The sequence below is a fragment of the Lycorma delicatula genome, chromosome 1 (genome assembly GCF_047948215.1).
Source record: "Lycorma delicatula isolate Av1 chromosome 1, ASM4794821v1, whole genome shotgun sequence".
Taxonomy (NCBI): domain Eukaryota; kingdom Metazoa; phylum Arthropoda; class Insecta; order Hemiptera; family Fulgoridae; genus Lycorma; species Lycorma delicatula.
The window spans coordinates 123744194-123765280 of NC_134455.1; the positions used below are offsets into that span (position 1 = coordinate 123744194).

At 31.1% G+C, this 21087-nt stretch overlaps 1 protein-coding gene across 1 annotated transcript in view; it reads left to right on the forward strand.

Annotated features, from left to right (window-relative positions):
• Positions 1-21087, forward strand: part of LOC142321836 (cytochrome P450 4C1-like) — a 68311-nt gene that overhangs the window by 26350 nt on the left and 20874 nt on the right. Inside the window, exons 5-8 of the mRNA XM_075360289.1 lie at positions 8911-9093; positions 10093-10162; positions 11523-11649; positions 15944-16016. Coding sequence (XP_075216404.1) covers positions 8911-9093; positions 10093-10162; positions 11523-11649; positions 15944-16016 — 453 coding nt within the window. The remainder of the gene's footprint in view (positions 1-8910; positions 9094-10092; positions 10163-11522; positions 11650-15943; positions 16017-21087) is intronic.

Below are 21087 nucleotides of genomic sequence, written 5' to 3' on the forward strand. Positions count from 1 at the left end.
AAACCAAGTCAAATTTTTCATAACGGAAGTTTTGCAGATCTTGATGTTTCATGACTTCCTTTATCAAAAACCACAATTTTAACATTGAAAAATTCCAAAACAATGTATGTATATACAAATGTCTGCATATATGTGGGCCTATTTTTTGCTTAATACCTCTAGATTGGTTGGACTGATTTAGTTGAAATCTGGCATGATGATATCTGAATTTTGGGCATTGATGCCATTTCATTTTTTTTTAAATTACCAAGAGAGAGAGAGAAACAGACCTCATAAGTACTATATCTCAAAACTTTACTCAAAGGGTAGGTACGTTTTTTCACATAGTTTAATTTCCTTAGGTAGCTAAAGTAATACATAATAGTGTTTTTTCTCACCCAAATCCCCCATAAAGGAATGGAGACAAAAAAAAAAATTTTTTTTTTTTAATTTCACTTTTACATTCTTATATAAAATATATTTTAAAACACATTTTTAAATTAAAAGTTGATGGTAACTAAGTAGCAGAACTGTTTGCATAGTCAGTATATTAGAGAATTAATTTAAATACCTCATTTTCCAACTATCCTTCATTCAAATATTATGGTTCATTATCTTATAAGGAAACTAGGATAAATGTGCTGGCAAGGTCAGCAAAGTTATGTAACTCGTTTCTGGCTTTTAATAAACTGAATAAAATTAAGTGAAAATTCACTAATTTTCACGTAACACATATATTAAAATGAATGCTGTTATTGTTAATATTCAACAAAACATTCTTGGATTTCATCATGCAGCAAAGTTTTCAAAGAATATTGATGGATTTAAACTTTCAGTTTTTCAAGAGAATTATCTATTAATTCCTACTGTACTTCACTTTTAATTTTTTTACGGAAATTTATTTTTTGTTACTATATGACAGTGATGAACTGGCTCCTGTACAGGGTATAAATTATTTTAGAATTTTTATCACAAAATGTTATAGCAGAAAATGTTTATGGCTTAATATTTTAATAATCAATCTCACAGGGGGAAAATCAATTACAGTAATACCACACATGATAAAATCAAACAATTCTATCACTGAAAATATTGATTAATTTCACAAAATTCTGCAACAATAACTTTATGACTTACAAAAGCATTGTTAAAGGTTCTGAATGATTAATTTTCAAATAATTAATCTGTCAGTGAGGCATTATTTATGATGTTAGTTATGTCAAAGAGAAATATTCATATTAAGAAATAATTCTTTATTATCCAAAATAAAATTAGGATTCAATATTTATGCTTTCTTAATACATACATTATGTTATTATTTCTAAATCCAAGAAATAATACATTCTAGACTTAAAAGTAGAATTTTATTTTTCTAAATTTAAAACGTTTGTATCTGTTAGCTTGAGTGTGTTTTTATTTATTATTATTTTTTTATAAATGCTAGTTTCCAAATTTAATTGCGATGGTCAAAATAAAATTTTTATTTTATTTTTTAAATTGTTCAGTTCAAATATCAGAACACTTTGTGAAACAGAGTTTATAACTTCTTACATGTAGAGTTCACTACTTTAAATGAGTGATAATAAATGGGTAAAAGTAACTTTGTCATTGGACGAGGTTAAATTTAAACATCTTATTTTACGAAGTTCTTAGTCTAAATTCGAAAAAATAATTAATCTACATTGTTTGCAGCTTTTTTTTATCTGTCTTTCCTTAGAAATAAAATATGCATCCAAACAAATAATAAATATAATAACTACTTATTTAAGAATACTTTATTAAATAGATCTCGAAAAAAGTTTTCAAATTAACTCATATGTATAAATATTATTACATTTCTTCATTTCTTTTCAGGGGACAAGGAAATTTAAAAAAAATTCATTTTTTGTTTTTTGCGTCATATAAAGCAGCGTAATTTTGTGAACATTTTGATATATCGTTTAAGGGCTTACAACAATTCTATGCGATAAAAAAAATATAATAAGTTACTGTATCTCGTGTAATTTTAGCTGTAACTTTTGAAATACTGATCAGAATTTCATGTTATTGATATCATTTTGTTCAATATTTCCTGCTAATTCTATTGGTACCATTGGTAAATTGATTACTAAAACACATGGTTCTTTGATTATGTATGTTTCGTATTTATTACGTTGGAGGTTATAATTTTGTTTGAAGTAGTGTTATTTTTAAATAGGTTTTGTTTTGAGGTGCTTTGTTTTGTTTTATTGTAAAAATGCCTAGATTTAGCAACAGAGTTTTTAAGAAAAGGGTAAGCTACAGGAAAAAGAAACATGACGGCGACATAAACATTGCCAATATTGGTAATCTAGAAGCGAGTGCATGTACAAAACAACCATGTAGTTCTTCGAAAAATAATCAGTCTCACAGTTTGATAAATATTTTCACCTACTAATAACTGCAACAAAATAATTTATGTAGAATTACCTTAAAGTTCATTATTACACAACTCTGTGCAAACAACTAAAGTTAACGGCTAAGGTGTAAGGATTGGTGACTTCTGTGTAAGTTTAGTTTCACGGTCAGAAATATTTTATGGTCAATGCGGTTTTGTAGAGAAATTCTATATTTCTAAAATAAATCATGTATGAAGTGCAGTTGATAAAAAATCAGGTAAACCCTTATACTAATCTAAGACTAGTGTAGTGTATGGCTTGAGGTTAATAGGTAAAGGCCTAACTGTAGGTCAGATGTTATTTGGCATTCTAAGTGTATCTCAGCCCCCTGCAAAATTTAGTGTGTAGTCAAATTTTTGAGACAGGCAGCTATAAATTTTGCTGAAATATCTTTGATAAATGCTGTAGAAGAAGTTGTGGTAGAAAATAATGTTGAGGGGCAAAGTAAAAGAGATATATCTGTTTCATTCAATGAGATGTGGCAGAATGAATCTGCACTTCTACACCATTTAGAGATGAGTACCCACTCATTTCTAAATGGTGTAGTTAATTGTATTGACACTGGTAAAGTAATGGATATCAAAGTAGTTACAAAGCACTGTCATTGTGTAAGTAGTGATCATGATGACAACTGCCAGGCTAATTATAAGGGGACTAGTATGGATCGCTCGAGTAAATAACTTATTCTGCAGGTCATTAATAAATATAATGTACATTATGTAAGATAACTTGGGAATGGTGACACCAAAAGCTTCAAATCTGTAGAACTGAAAGCAAAGTCATGAGGGGATGTTGGTATATCAAAGCTCGAGTGTGTAGGTCATCTACAGAAGTGCCAGATTTGGAAAACAAAAGAAAAGAAAAAAAGACAAGACAAAAGAAAAATATTAATGGCCAAAAAGTTTCTGACAATTTACCCGTAGGTGGCAAGAATAGATTGACAGATGGGTTAGTAGATTAGTTACAAACTTACTGTGAGTTAGCCATAAGAAGGAATGTAAATCATGTGAATGCCATGAAGAAAGCTGTGTGGGCACTTTATTTTCATAAACTGTCAACAGGGAAGAAACCAGTTCATGGTTTTTGCCCTCCTGGTGTAGATATAACAAAGCATTCGTAACTGGAGGAAAATACTAGCATAAAAATGGTATTCCTGGAGCAGTTATGGAAGTAATAAAGCTCATATTAAGAGAGTTGGCAGATGTTACTCGCTTGAAAAAATGTACACATGGAAAAATGCAGAATATTAATGAAAGTGTGAGCAAGAGTTCCTAAAAACAACTTTGTTACACTCAGTAAATTGGAGTTTGGTGTATATGATGCTATAGCAACATTTAATGACGGTATCATAATTAAATGTGATGCGGCTTGATGTGTGGTAATAGGATGGTGGTTGCTATGAAAAGATGATCTTGAAAGAGTAAGCAATTCAGAGAAAAAGGTTTCACAATTTGAAAAACGTGCCAAAGAAGAGTCAAGAGAAAGCTAGTGGAAGAAGATTCAGAGGGTGAACCAGCCTATGATGCAGGAATGTATTAGAGTAATCACATTATTTTTAATTTTGCCATTTTCTGAAAAGTTTGTTTTTTGCATTTAAGGAACATTTTCTCAAGAACTGCTGAATGGATTTTGATAATTTTTTTTAATTTGCCCAGCTCAGTAGTTACACATGCTGAAGTAATGATATTTTAGAAGAATGTTCCTTAAAAATAGTGGAATTCAAAAACTTATAAATTTAGAGTTTTTTCTAGTACAAGATCAAAAAAATTTGAAAACAGTTGTTTAAAAAAAAATCATTTCAGAAGGTGTACAAATGTATAAGGAAACTGTAGTTAAAGTTTCATAATGTTTGATCCATTTGTTCATTAGAAAAATGATTTTTCGTCCATAATTCTTGAAACTGCCAGCAGATATATCCCACAAACATCGGGTAATCCTACACGTCCTTCCGTTCCGTGGTGGAACGATATTGCAAATATGCTATTAAGAATCGACGGCGGGCACTACACAAATTCAATAATAGACCTACAACTGAACATCTAAATTTGTACCGCAGGGCTAGAGCGGTATGCCGTCGGGTCTTCTTGAACGCTAAGAGAAATTCATGGACGAAGTATGTGACCACCATCTCACGTACTACTCCCACGTCTACTGTGTTGAAAAAAATCCGTGCAATTTTTGGTCGCCAGGGCAGTCTATTCTCGGTCTCATCGATGAAGGAGAGCTCCTTACATCATCTTCGGCTGTAGAAAATACTTTAACAAAATCTTTCCGCTCGGTGTCCCTCACTTCATCATATAGTAACGACTTTCAGAGACATAAACCACGGATGGAAATGTTGGCGTTAAATATTGGTGTTTCGGTTGGTGAATTGAACACTCCATTCTTACTTAAAGAATTGTTGCACGCACTTAAGAACTCACGTGACATTTTCCCTGGACCGGACAACGTTTGCCTTTGTATGCCTTCACACCTTCCTAACTCAGCACTACAACATCTTTTGAGTATTTACAATGGTTTATTCTCCGAACAAGTCTTTCCGCCCGGCTGGTCAGAAGCGTTTGTTATACCAGTACTAAAGCCTGGTAAAGACAAAACCGATCCCTCAAGCTACCGCCCTATTTCTTTAACAAGCGTGTTGTGTAAAGTAATGGAGAGAATGGTAAACCGCAGGCTTGCATGGTACTTGGAGAAACATGGCTTTCTTTCTTCGGAACAGTGTGGTTTCCGACAACGGAGATCTTCCATTGACCATTTGGTGTCAGTGGAGACAACCATACAAAACGCCTTCCTGAACCGCCAACACGTCGTTTCTATCTTCTTCGATATAAAAAAGGCATACGACACGGCCTGGTGACGTGGCATTCTTGACACCCTTAGGAGGTGGGGAATCAATGGCAATATGCTTGCTTATATCTGGGGGTTATTAAATCACCGAACGTTTTGTGTTCGTGTGGACGATTCACTTTCAGACAGTGTCATCTCGGAAAATGGTGTACCTCAAGGTAGTGTATTAAGTGCCACCTTGTTTTCTGTGGCCATAAACAGGATTACCAATTGTGTACAGGCTCCTGTCTCTTGTTCTCTTTTCGTTGATGATTTTGTTATTTACGTTGCCAGCCGCTCTACACCCACTGCGGAGAAACTGATGCAGAACACTATATTTTGCTTTGAAGCTTGGTCAAGGACTACTGGTTTCACATTTTCACCCTACAAGACGAAATGTGTATGTAGTCTTTTCTCGGCTACGGAACCCTTCTAATCCGCGGGGTTTTCTGGGCAGAGAGCTTATTGCTGTCTCTCCTTACGTTAAGTTTCTAGGTTTGCTTTTTGATAGCCGTCTTACCTGGATCAAACATATAAAGGAATTGAGGACAAAATGTTTCAAACTTTTAGATATGATGCGGGTCCTTAGTAACACCAACTGGGTGGCCGATCGGTCATGTATGTTACGTTTTTACTACTCCCTTGTTCGTTCCCGTTTGGATTATGGTTGTGTCGCCTATTCTTCAGCTCGTCAAACCGTACTTAAAATGCTGGACGGTGTGCATCATGCTTTTCTTCGGTTTGCCACAGGTGCGTTTAGATCGAGCCCTATCGCAAGCTTACTTGTAGACAGTGGCGAGCCATCACTTTGGGATAGACGAGACCAGCTTTTATTGTATTATTTTTTCCGCCTCAGCGGACAGCCGAATCACCCAGCTTTCGACCCAGTTCTTAAGAATTCTAATTTGAGGAAGTATGAGGACCGTCCACGTTGTACTGCGCCTGTGGGTGTCCTTACACGACGTCTGCTGCAGCGTATGAGTGTTGACACTCTCTCGTTCTTTCCATCATGTCCGTGCTCGAATCCCCCCTGGAGAATAAACTATGTAAATTTTACGTTTGATCTTACAACGTACGATAAACGTTCCACGCCACCTATTGTTTTCCGGCAGATGTTTCAGTTTCTCCTCGCCAAGTCGAACCCTTTCTTTTTCCTGTTTAGCCTCCGGTAACTACCGTTAGATAATACTTCAGAGGATGAATGAGGATGATATGTATGAGTGTGAATAAAGTGTAGTCTTGTACATTCTCAATTCGACCATACCTGAGATGTGTGGTTAATTGAAACCCAACCACCAAAGAACTCCGGTATCCACGATCTAGTATTCAAATCCGTGTAAAAATAACTGGCTTTACTAGGACTTGAACGCTGGAACTCTCGACTTCCAAATCAGCTGATTTGGGAAGACGCGTTCACCACTAGACCAACCCGGTGGGTTCGCCAAGTCGAACCCAGGTGTGGTGATATACACTGATGGGTCGAAGCATGACGGTAACGTTGGTTGTGCTTTTGTTATCAATGTACAGACTTATATGTTTGTACTACCCGGTGTTACGAGTGTGTTCACCGCGGAACTACTCGCTGTGGATAGGGCTCTAAGTATCGTTGACCCTAAATATAGGAGCATTCTTATTTGCAGTGACTCGTACAGTGTTGTCCAGGTGTTGGAAAGCCTTTATTCCAGACATCCTGTCGTCATTGACATTTATGATAAAATCGTTGAGTTAGGTAAACGCAACAGGGAGGTAGGTTTTTGCTGGATCCCTAGCTACGTTGGAATTCTAGGTAACGAAAGAGCAGATTCTGCTGCCTAGGAAGCGTGTATTCAACCTCCTTTCACCACCCGAGTTACTACCTTTGATTTTATCAATCATATAAAACAATCACTGCGAGCAAGGTGGCAAAGTAACTGGACGACTACCGTCGATAATAAACTCCGACGGATTAAGGATTCAGTGTTGCCATGGGGCTCCTCTTGCAGTAACTCTCGTCGTGAGGAAGTGATCCTCTGCTTTACGTTACGTTACGGTTGGGACATACGAGGGTCACACACGAATACCTAATGTCAGGAGGAGACCCACCCCTGTGCACACGATGCAACTGCCGCATGACTGTGCACCACATTCTCATGGACTGCATATGTTATGCGGCTTTGCGTCGTCAGTTTAATATACCCAGAAACATCCGTGATATCTTGTGCAACGATAGCGGGATTTTGGAACGGGTGTTTCTCTTTTTGCATAGTATCGGGTTACTGCAAAGGATTTAATATGCTCATATATGTTTTTCTGTAAGGAGAGTTTTTTTAATAATTTTAACATTTATTTTCAATTTGATTTTTTGGTTCTATGTGTTTAATTTTACTATCCGGGAAGGGGACTTTTGCACAACCCATCAGAGTTAGGTAAGTTTTTATACTTTCTTTATTCTATTATTTTAACTTTTATATTTTATCAACTTTGTCTGTGGTATTGGTTTTGAGTTTTATTTTGCCTTCTTGGCTTGTTTTAGTAAATTTTTATTATATGATTAATATTACGTTTACACCTTGTATAGTTTATTATTTCGGAGTTATTAATAACTACCGGGCGATGATAACGCCCAGGCGTTTTTCGTCCACAAACAAACAAAAAAAAAAAAAATTAGAGAAAGTGTACCCATGTTAATATTAGATTATGTAGAGAATCCTAGTCCCCTTAAGTATGCTCAGGCCTTACATTTCATCATACAGACCAATTTCAATGATTCCTTTTGTTTTATTTTGTAGTGGAAGATTCTGAGGTAGTTTTGGTGCCAGTTTCTTTCATATAACTTGTGAAAAAGATTTTTTATCCAATATTTTATATATTTTCTTCAAATAATTTGAATAATTTTTTTTTTTTACCAGTATTGTTTATTGATGAAAGTTTGATTATATTATATATGTTATATTATTAATAGCATAATGGCATCAGTTTATATCTCATACTGATATTCAAAAAATTTTGTCTAAAAATTAAAGAAAATTAGAAAATCTGTTAGAGAAAAGATAATATACTTCACTCATTTTTATGCTGACCAGCATAAAAAGGTTTTCATGTTGTTGACAGTTGTTTTTATTTATTACTTCTTCAGACTTAGAAAAGTAAATATAAAGTGAACAATTTTATTTTTACTTTTTTGGGCCTTTTTTAAGGAATTTTTCCTATGTTTATTTATTTTTAATGACAAATTAATTGCCACTTGTGCCGGCCTCTGTGGCACAAGTGGTAGCGTCTCGGCCTTTCATCCAGGTCCTGGGTTCAAATCCCAGTTAGGCATGGCATTTTTCATACACTACATTTCCATATCCTAAGCACAAGCTTCAAACTTATATGGTGATTTCATCAAAATTTCAAGCAAAAAAAAAATTCAAATTTACTTTTAACTTAATGTAGTATTTCAGTCTCCCTTGTAGTGATTTCAGTGCCAATAAATGGCTCTGTTTGTTATTAAAATTAGTAATTTATGTATTATTTTAACTGGTGACAAACAACATATGAAAGAAAACTATCAATTAGATTGCATATAAACATATATTTTCTACTGAACTCAAGGTAGAAGAAATTATACTTATCCTTATGAATCACTTTTAGTTAATTAATAGTATATTTAATTAGTTCATTTTTGTGTTTTTATTATGTTAACTCAGTGAAATGTAAATTACAGGTGCTAAATGGCAATATCGTCGTAAACTTCTAACACCAGCATTTCATTTTCGAATACTGGAACACTGTGTACCTGTTTTTAATCGTAGTGGGTCACTGTTGTCAATTGAGTTATTGAAACATGAGGGAAAAGTTATTGAAGTTGAACCTTTTGTTTCAAAGTGTACACTGGACATAATTTGTGGTAAACTATTTTTTTTCAATTCGAATTCAATACTTTAAGTTCTTAGATAAGTAAAAAATATTACTTAACCCTTATCACTGTGATTCATACAAAGTATCTGAGATACAACCAGAGTAATTTTCTGTAATAGTAAACACGTTGTTATACAGTTCCTGTGATGAAAGGACATTATTTTTGGAGCCGTGTGCTACTTCCATTTTGTTGGGCTTGGCGTGCTGATATGCTACTGAGTATCAGCAAAAGAAGGAACCAGAAATCACCCCATCCCTCACATTCCCGAGTGAGCCTGGGATAGTAAGCTTATAATTCTTGAAAATTCCTATGCCTTTTCTGGTATGATACGGGGCATGTGTATAGAATGATGTTCATTATACAGTCAAGCCCTGTCATTAACAGTGATTTTATTTGTGGAACTGATTGTAACATGTATTTTAGTAGACTTGGTATGCTGATATGCATCTGTTTTTATTTCACTTGGTAAAAAGACAATGGGAACCTCACTTTCCTAGAAAGCTTGATACAGTATGCTTATAACTCTTGGAGAATGATCAATAATCCTTTTGGAATGAATAGGCTGAAATTAGTGGAGACATTTTGTGTGATACCATTTTATGGTATGATACATAACTACCTCAGTGTCACATAATAGATTGAAAATATTTACACGTATTACAAGCATTAATATAAATGAGTGAATATAGTGGAATATTTTTTAGCACACTCATATTGAACCTAAAACCTTATAAAAATCATGTATTTGTGAAATATAAAGAAAACTAGTTAATGTAAAAAAAAAACTTTTTAAATAAAATTGCCTTTACCTGGTGGAATACATTGGTGTCAAATAAAATTCTGTTGTTAAAGCTTTTATTAAAATCTTATCACATGAAAAGGAATCAGAATAAAAAATTAAACTTATTTAAAATGTATAATGGTATTAAACTACAGAAAGAGTCTTATATTCATATTTATTTATTTAATTAGTTTTTTATTTTTTAGAAGCTGCTATGGGATTTTCCCTTTCAAATCTTCCTGATAGAGGAGAAAAATATACTAAAGCTACAAAAAAGTAAGTTGACCAAGTAAGTAAGTTTTACTAAGTATTAGCAAAAGTAAATAAATAGCACTCATTTTAATGTTACACAGCACTGTACCAACCCATTTAAAAGTTGTACCCATCAGTTAATTTAAAATTAAATTAGTTTTTCTTTTATAAAACAAAATTACTCTGTTCATCAGTGTTTAGTAATATTATTTAAAGAAATTTGCATTCTTACATAGGATAATAATGTGCAGTATAACTCCATTCTTTACAATAAGATGTAGTCTTGATGAATCAATGAAAACTTTACTTACAGTATCATCAGTTTTTTAAGAAAATAGGTAATGCCACTTATATTTCTTTGATCAGGGATTGGCGAGTTATTTGTGTTATTATGACTACAACTTATATTTGTACACAAACACACATATTTCTAACTAATGGGTCTGAAATCTATATATAGTGTTTAATTTACTGATGATTAAATATGAGAAATCTAAATTTTCTAAGTTTAAAATTTTATAAAATAAATTTATTTTACTTTGTGTATTCCTATCACTTTATCAACTTAAAATACAAAAAAAATTAGACCAAAACTACAAAAGAGTTAGGGTTCTAAAATTTAATTAAAAAATTAAATGAATAGATAATGTATGTATATAATTTCTGATGCCAAATAAATGTGGTGGAATGGGATACAGATGGATAGTATTTTTTATTAAATCTAATAACAGGTATATTATTAATTAAAACAGGTGTTATTAATCTAGCCCACAAGGTTGGTCTAGTGGTTAACTCATCATTGCAAATCAACTGATTTCAAAGTTGAGAGTTCTAAGGTTCAAATCCTAGTAAAGGCAGTTACCTTAACACGGATTTGAATATTAGAATATGGATACTGTTTTTTTTTTTTTTTGGTGGTTGGGTTTCAATTTAACTCAGGAATATATTCCCGATAAATCTCAGAAATTGTTAACCTGAGACCGTACAAGACTACACTTCATATACATTCATACATATCATCCTCATTCGTCTTCTGAAGTAATACCTTACAGTAGTTCTGGAGGTTAAACAGAAAAAAGAGAAAGAAAGAGGTATTATTAATCAATTATATTCTGTTATTATATCCATTGTCTTAGTTTACTGATGTATTTTTGTTACAGTATTTTTGGGTTGTGAAGGAGACAACAAGAAATCTTTTACAAATAATCTTTTACTCTGGGAATAAAAAATCAAATATTCAATGGAATCAAAAATTTACTAAAGTAGTACCAGTATTTCTATATCTTGATTATTTTTTTAAACAACTATCTATTATTAATTATTTATTATCATAACAGATTTATTAAATGTTTGTATAAATTAATAATAATTCAAATTGTTTCAGAATGAATAACTTAGTGATACGTAGAATATTATCACCATGGCTTTCAAGAGAATGGTTTTTTAGGTTATCACCTACTGGAAGAGAACAAGCAAGAACACTAAAAATTCTTCATTCATTCACAGATCTGGTATATTGGTTTTGTTTAATACTCTCAAAAAATCCAATTTTATAAACTGTTAATATCGCACTCTATGATAAGAAATGTTTTTGTTCTTTCTTTTCTTATTTTATCATAAGTCAAAAGAAAAAGAAGGATTTCAGTATTGCTTTTATTGTATGAGTATATGTAGAGTGCCAAAATAGTGAATCAGAAAAGGTTATCAAGATAAAAATACCAGTATGGCTTAGATAATTCTCAGTGTACAAGACGGCTCAAGTATGACCAAGTGACAATATTTTTCCAAGATAAAAATACCAGGATTATCAGATGCTCTTGGCCTATGAACAGATGACTAAAGTATGACTAGATGGCAACATTCGTCAAATATGGTCTGTTAGGTGGGGTGGTTGTAAAGTTTCAGATGCGTATTTTCAGTCACGTTTTTGTGGCAATTGGGTAATGCAACCTTTGTCGTAATCAAGTAAAGTTTGATATTTTACGAAAAGTGGATAAGCTTGAAATTCAAGCTGTGTAAAATACTTTGTTTTAAAATGTTTAACCTCGACAGAGATGTAAAACGAGTTAGATTCTACATTAAAGGATTCTTTACCTTCATTTCTGTGGTACAAAAGTGGGCTGCTTCAGTTAAACATGATCATACATCCACAAGGTTGACATACTTCACGGATTGGCAAAGATTTTGAAGTTAAGCACTGTACCAACAGACCATTTGGAATGATCCCAACTTGAAGGAATAGATTTATTTTTATTTTATATGTAGCTATTTTGAAATTACTACTTATTGTTAGTAAATATCTACTATTTAATTCAATCTAACATACTTAAAGATTTTCTTTATTGGTGTATCACTGCAGGCAATTCCTGGTTCCAAAATGTGTGACAGTGGTAATACTGTCAATTATGAAACATTGACTGTTTTACTTGAACAAAAAAAACATTTTTGAACTGAAAGTCAAAAAGATATTATCAGGGATGAATTGAGTAAAAATGTGATTCGTAAATTCAATATTGAAACTACTGAATTTTTTGACACAGCTTTGACCTACTGTCAGCAGTGGCCCTCCTCAATGGAGCGTATGAATAATTTTAGTTGGATGACGTAAACAAAGTTCCTGAGTGGAAAAACATAGAAAATACACTCACTTAAAAGCAAAAACAGTGCAGTTTTCAGAAGCTGAAGTGTTTGATCAATTTGTTTGCGTAAAAAAGTTTGTAAGTGCTAACTTGGCTGCTATTGAATACAAAAGCACAAGTGTTCAAGATGAGTAGCTGAACTTTTTCAAGACTATAAACCATACTGAACAGCATTCAAAAATACTAAATATCTGTCAGTATATTTTCTCTGTGCCTGCACACAATGCAAATTTTGAAGTCATATTTTCTTTGATGGTTATACAGTGAACTGATGAAAGAAATTTGTTAAGTATAAGAACAATAGAGAGCATACTGCACAATCACTACAATTTCAACATGACATGTTCTGAATTTTATATGTATGTCCAAAACTATCAATCCCTCTTGAAGGCTGTAAAAATCTCTGAAATATATGAATGGTATGACATATGAGCTCATTAATGTAATCACAATATTTTTTTTTTTTATTTCCAGTATTGTTATAGATTAAATAAAAGTATATTGCAGCTTACACATACATTCTTATTTGATTGGATAATTTTTCTGATTTTACTTGAGCTCCAACAAATTCAAGAGCACTACAAATTCAAAAATCGAATATTTTGACTAGTGTCCCAATTTCATTTCCCAAGGTTTTACGGCATTCTGTACATTCATTAGAAATGGAAAAACAAAAAAAGTTAGGTTCAACTTTAAAGGATTCTTCTTCTATGTTTTCAACTGTAAAAAAGTGGGCTGCTGAATATTAACTGGGGGAGTATTATGTTTCACTACTGGACCAATTGAAGGGTGATATTCAGACTTAAAGTCTGCATATTTTTTGAGTCTCTCAACAAAGAAAGTGTTCTTTAGGTCATGTGCCACACATGTCTCAGGTTGTTGCTACGAAACCGTGAACTAGGCTTTGAAGTGTTTCCAGACGGACCAGATTTAAGTCCCAGGAATTATTTCCTCTTCCCAAACCTGAAAAATTAGCTTGTTAGATGTAGATTCAATTCAAATGCAGAGGAAAAGCTGAGACAACCTCTTCATTTGCAAAACTGGATGAATTTAATTACACTGAGGTTAAGAAAAAGTTGGAAAGTTGATCAAATGTATTGAATTACAAGGTGAGCATGTTGAAACATAAAATAAAAATTTCTGAATCTTAGGTTTCCTTTTCAGGCTGAGAACTTTCTGAATCGTCCTCATACATAACTACAATTGACATCTTTTGATTATTAGTACTTCACTGTTTTCATGTATTTCTCCATTCCTTTTTGTTGTCAACCACAGTTAGCTTCCTCTTAACTGCCATGTACATTTCCTCCCTACCTTTTAACATTGACCCTTGCTGAGAAGATTACTTAAATCCTGTTCATTATAGATGTGTTTTTGTTGTGCCTAGATATTTTTGATAAAAGTATTTGTCAAGCTCAACATATTTATCGTTACAGTTTATCACTAACAGTTCCTAAAACTTTATATCTTGCAATATTATTATTTTAGTATTAAATTAACCGTCACTGATTAAGTGTAGTCTATTCCTTTAACATTCTACTACACGCGATGACATGTAGATCATTTAAGCTTCTTTATTTTTCCATATTTTTGAAAGCATTGAAGTACCAGTCTGAAACTTTTGACATCATTTTTAATTTGGTAACTATTTGTTTCTATACAGCATGTAATTAAAACAAATTTTTTCTAACTTTTCTGAGTATACTTGAGATGGTTTTATGGGCTATTACTACATATACAGAAAAGAAAAACAATAGTCATTGAGACACAGAATGTGTATTTGGTTTGTAAAAAAACATTATTTTCAGTAAGTACAAGAATTTTTCACATGATAAAAAGTGAAGTCAGTAAATAGGAATTTTATCTCAAGAGTGATATTTCATAAATTAAAATTACTATTATTGTTGTTTTATTATACACTTATTTTATTTAATAACTAAGTGATAGTGTTTAATATTTTTAGTTAAACTTCATAACATTTTAAGCAAAATTAAATTTGTACTATTTCAATTATACATAGTGAAATATTAAACATATCTAGAAATACATTAGATCTCAAATTTTCGTTTCTGAAAAATGTAAATTGTAAAAGAGCAATTGATTAATTCCATTTAAAGCATTATATAATTTTTTTTAAAGAAAAATGTTAAAATAATACATTTTTTATTACTAATCTTTGTCCTGATTTGTAAAAAATCAGAAAAATTAACATTAAAATTTCTCCAAATATAAAAGTATAAAGTCTAATTTGTAACACTCGTATAACAAATTACAGAAAACCCTATCCACTTTTTGCTTTTATCACTACACTTTATTCTAATATTTATGTCATTATTAAGGCTGTTATACATTTCTAAGATATAATACATTAATTACTCTTTCTGATAGTAATAATGTTTACTGTTCAATGAACTGAGTGAAAATTTCAGTAATAAAGCTGACTACTACTTTAGTGAATACTGTACAAAGTATTTTTTTCTTTTATTTGTTTTTAGGTATATGCATGGATTTTTTTTTTATTAGAAGTTTGCATATCTTTATAGAAATGTTAATTTGATTTTGTTAGTTCTTTTTTTAAGAGTGAATCAATTAAAGAGAACTTATATCCAAATATTTATGAATTCTTCCAAAAAAATGTTTGAGTATCATGATATATTAAATTATCTGGGAATCACATCATATTTACATATTTTTCATTAGGATCCTTGTCTAGTTTGTTTTTTATGTAATGTTTTAAAATTTAATTAGATAATCCAGTTACTTGAATTTCAAATTCCTAGACATTTTTAAACTAATAAAAGTATTGTTGGATTCACCGATAACAGAACGAATTACTTATGATTTTAGTGGTTAGTTTTCCTTTCTTATTTCAGTGATAGAATTCATCCATTTATGACTGTCACATTGTTGTTGTCTTATCCTTAAAGGTATACAGCAAGATATAAAACCAATTTTACATACTATAATGACATTACACCCCAACTTAGTTAATTTAAATTTTCCAATTTTTATAAATAACAAATTTTAGAAATTTAATAATATTATTTGTTAAATAGATCTTACAAATAAAATTTAATTGATCTAATAATGAATTAACATATCATTTTTACAGTAATATAAAAATACTGTGTTCTTTCCATTTATGTTTTGTATGTGTTTTTTTTAGGTAATAAAAGAAAGGCAAGAAGCATTTAGAAAACGTAAAGAAGCCAAGGAAGACATAAACGATGAAAAGGAAGGTGAATATTTTGTTTTGTACTAATTTTTTTTCTATAATTTCAGACTACAATTTTATAAGATGCCTTAAGTCCAAATATAATTTAACAACTGTTCATTTTAAAGATTCCAGGTTAGTAATTAATTACTTAATGCGTATCGCTGAAGTAAACATATAATGGGCATTCAAGTCAAGTTAAAGGTGTAACAGCATTATGTGAAAAGTACATTAATATGTACAACAAATTAATCTAAGTAAAGATATTATTAAATAAAATGTCAGTTTAATATTTACATAATTTTTAAATATTTATTACTTATATCTTAATTATTCTTGATTAGTTTCACTTTTGATATTTAAATACATCAAAGATACTATAACTTTAATTTATTTCTTCATCAGATTATCATAACTGTATTTTTAATTTAATGAAATTAGTTTTGTGATACTGTTTATTTTCCCATCCTTTTTAGGAAAATCATACATAAATTTTCAACTGCATTATATCAGAGGAGATTCCTGGTCACTGTAACAGTTGACAGTTTTGTTTTTACATGTGAAAATTTTTTTGAAATGTTGATAATGACCCAACACCATAAATCTTAATAGAAGACTCAGGTTCTTCAGGGAAACTATTTCCACAACTGTGTGATAACTGTTGTGTATAAAGTCTTGATACATTTTTACTTTCAAACATATCATCCACTTTCAGTTGTGAAATGAGGCCTACAAACGTAAAACAAAACTTTTTTTAAAAATATGACTACTTAATTGATCATTGGCTATGGGTTTATACTTATTCATTTAATGCCGTTTTAATATGTATTCAACCCTTTGCTTCTAATCATAAAAGTGTTTTTCTCACTTTTCCTCACTAATACCTAATGATGTGTATAGTATTTTTTTCTACAGCCAATTTTGCCCTTCTTTCAGATGAAAAAGAACAATTTAAAAAAAAAAACTGTTTTAAAATAGCACTCAAAATAACTAAGCTAACACCCCAGTCCATACTTACTTGTCCTTTTGTCATATGGATATGAACCAAAAGAGAAAAGATTCTGGAATTTTTCGTGAAAGTTAACATATTACTTTAACATACTACGCAGATCATGAGAAAAGTTATTTGGTAATAAAACACTGTTTAGTATGTACCAGTTGCTAGAGGAACAGAGAACATACTACATATTTTTCTGAAATCATAAATTTACGAGATAAGCAGTTAAGGAGCCCATTTTTTTTTGCATGCCTAATCCACTTGTAAATGAATTTGAACCTGGGTCTTATAGTGTTACAAAATAGTTAATCACTGATGATAGATGCACTTATCATTAGAGTTAATAGTAGCTCTAATGGAGAAGATATTAATTATAATTGTTACACTGATTCAGCGCGTAACATTTGGTTAAGATAACATTAAAAAAAGAAACTCAGACCTGCTAGAAATAGTAATTTTTTCTTGTAGTTTAATCTTTTTTTATTTATAAAAATTGAATAGTTTTTATTGTAAAATACACCCAGATTTTTTTTCTAATTGAATTACATATTTATCAGATGTAACACTGAAGGGAATTTTATTTTTTATATTGATCTTGTATATTATTCTAGATATCTCTGGACATCATATACTTTTATGAATCAGGTAACTGTCTGAGAATTGTATACATCATTCTTAAATTCACTATACCAGTAACTTTTTACATTCCTAGGTTACTAGAATAGGTTGTTTATTTATGTAATTAAAACTCCTACAGTGAAATGTGGGTCAGGAGGAGATAGTATTTGGGAGTTTATACAGTGTTCAATTTAAAAGAGGCCATATCAGTCAGTAGTGTATACTAAATGCATATTTTTGTTAAAACTCAATGTTGAAACAAGTAAAATAATGTGGAAGATGTTGATACGACTAGAGCCGGAACGGGGAGTTTTGTTTATTGCTTGCATATTTGAGTATTGCCAGTCTCTGTTGAGCATTGGCTTTTGAACAAGGTAGCATAATCGTGTGTTGTTGTTAAAGTGCAGTTAATTGTAAGAACGTGTATTCATGATGGAAACTAATTTAGAGATGAAATCTCATGCTGTGTGTTGGCGAAAGTTCAGGGAGAAATTTGAAAAGCAACAGTGAAAAGTGTTTTTCAGAAGTTAATTAAAATACTTTATGACTCAGGTTCAGTGCTGGTGGACCAGAAATGTGCACGATACAGGTCAGTTTTAACGATGCTGGTCATACAGGACATTAAAGTGGTAGTTACAAGATCTCCAGTAAATTTTTGTGAAGACTTGTTGGGAAAAGAATATTTCACTACGTTCAGCCCACACTGCAATGAAGAGAATGCTGAAATATTATCCATATCAAATGCAGGTTTCTATGAGCTGACTAATGATGATTATGCTAAAAGAGTTCACTACTGTCAATAGTTCAAGAACTTTACTAGAGGCATCTTTGACATTTTAGATCAAATGCTTTTCACAGATGAATGAAGTGTGGTTTCACCTTAGTGGATTTGTTAATAGTCAGAGTTACTGGAATCTCCCCTACACCCACAAAAAGTAGGCATGTAATATGCAATTTCGAGGTGACGAATGAAAAACAAGGACCCTTGTTTTTTTGCAAAAACTGTGGTTGCTGCCATCTATCAAGAATTTATCCAACAGTTAATTGCCTTACTACAAAAGAATGATTGTGACTGCTGGTTTCAATTGGACAGCGCCACTTGCCATATAGCTCACTCTATTGTGGAAATGCTACAGGATTTTTTTAGTGGAAGAGTCATTTCTAAAGGATTTTTTCTGATTAGTCCAGACTTCTTTCATTGGGATTGGTTAAAAGAAATTATTTATAGGAGCAATCCACACACCCTGAAGGAATTGAAGATAAACATTACCAATGCCATCCAGGAAATAGACTAGGTACGAGCTAACAAGAGTAACCAGGAACATTGTCAAACATGTTGAAATCTGCATAGATGTGGATGGACATCAATTTCAACAGCTTCTGCAAATTATTATGTAAGTATTTGCCAATAAACTGTTATTTGTAGACTAAATTATGTGATTGGGCCACTTTAAAGTTGAGTACTCAATAGCATTAAAATATGACAAGAATTTGGCCTGGGCTTGAATTATAAAAACGGTATTCTTGATAGAATTTTTAAATAATTTTCACCATATTATAATAGTATTATTAAGAAGATATGAAGAAATCAAAATCAAAGGAGTTAAAAAATTATCACTATTTCAGAACACATTCTCTTTCTTAGGCCACCCAATCAGCTAATCAGCAGGAAAAAAAATAAATAAATGGCATCAACTTAATGGAAATATTTTTTAACTTCAGAAAAGTAATTAAACTGCAAAGCTAAGCGAGATAATTCCAATTCAATTCTAATAATGTAACATTATGAGACAAAATGTTATAATAAAATTCTGATCTATCTGTCTTGAGATAAATACCTTATACCATCTACTTCTTAATTTTTCAATTTCCATCTAAATTTTAAAGTTTCTGTATTCCATTTAATTTTAAATAATTTAAAACTTTTTGTATTTTCTGTTCTCTCTTCTTCAAACATTGTACTAATCCAACTAGCACTATTTTAATCACTCCTTCTCATGTTAATTAATCCCAGTTAATTTATTTCTCTACTCTGAATTGTTCTGTTTTACTTTCTATTGTCATTCACTTTCCTCATTATTTGTTTATTTTTCATTCAGTCTCCATTTGATTTCTTTTAATCAACTCTAAGCTTTCAAACTCTTCTTGTCTTGCTTTTTATCTATTTTTTTCTTAGTAACCATGTTTCACACAAACACAGAATCTTACAATTCCAACCTAACATCTCACAAAAATTATCCTTCAAGTCAAAATATAATTAAGTGAAAAGTTAAAATATATATAAAATCATGATTGCATGTTAACAGTATACTCAGTTAGAGTGTACTGTTAACATATGCAATTAGTCATGAATATATACGTATTTTAACTTTTGACTTAATTATAATATTTTAACTCCTGATGATGGTTTGACAAAACTGAAAGATCTCAAAGACTTAACACTTATTAGCTGGTAAGGTCTATGGATATATCACTTATTAATTACTTTAATTATTTTATTAAAATATACCAGCGGAACCATGTTCAAGAAATTTAAAATGTTGTTTTTTAATTATCTTTTTTATTTTTATTAAATACTTCTGTAGCTGTTATTCTTGTTTTTTTTTTATTTCATTTTTGTTCTAGCAATCTTTTGTTACTGTTATACATTAGTATCTGTCCTGTTTTACTTTTTTAATTCTAACTTCTTTGCAAAGACATTTATTGACTTGTAATTCCTTATCACCATTATTACTGTTCCTTATCATTCATTTGTAAACTATATTCTGGCAAGACTTATAATTTTATAATAATCTACTAAAAAGTCAGAGCTTCATCTCATCAAAATATCAAAGAACTCTTTGCATCGGAGAATCTTATACTTGCTCCCTTTCTTCTAGTACTGATCCCTTTATCCTCTTCTAGAATGTTTTTATTATATCTTCAACTAATATGTAATAATATAAGTGGAGTACCGCTTAATGGTACCGTTTAATGGAGTATGGTATAAATAATACCCAAACTGATTATCCCTCATATTGGAACATTTCATTTAGTAGCATCCTGGAAATTTTATTTACTTAAAAAATATTTGAAAAATTATTAATAGGTTTTTGCTTAAGTTATTTATAATGCTAAAAGATTATAATTTTATAATTTAATATTAAAACAACAAATCAAAAACTATGTGAGAAGTTATCAATAGCAAAAGCAGATTTGGGAGTAAAACAGGTAACTTCACTAGAAATACAAAAGGACACATTTTCCATTATCTCATCCCCTACTTATGTAGAAGAGATATTTAATTAATTATTTTTCAGTATTTCAAATAACAATAATTTTGCTCCATTTCAGACAAAGCCATTCACTTTGAATAGTTTTTTTGATATGTCCCTATTTTTCTATCATAAGTAAACAGAAAACTAAAACTTGCATTTTAAATATGAAGAGTAATCATTCAATGAGTATTGAAAAAATTCCTGCCAGTTATTTTAAAAGAAGT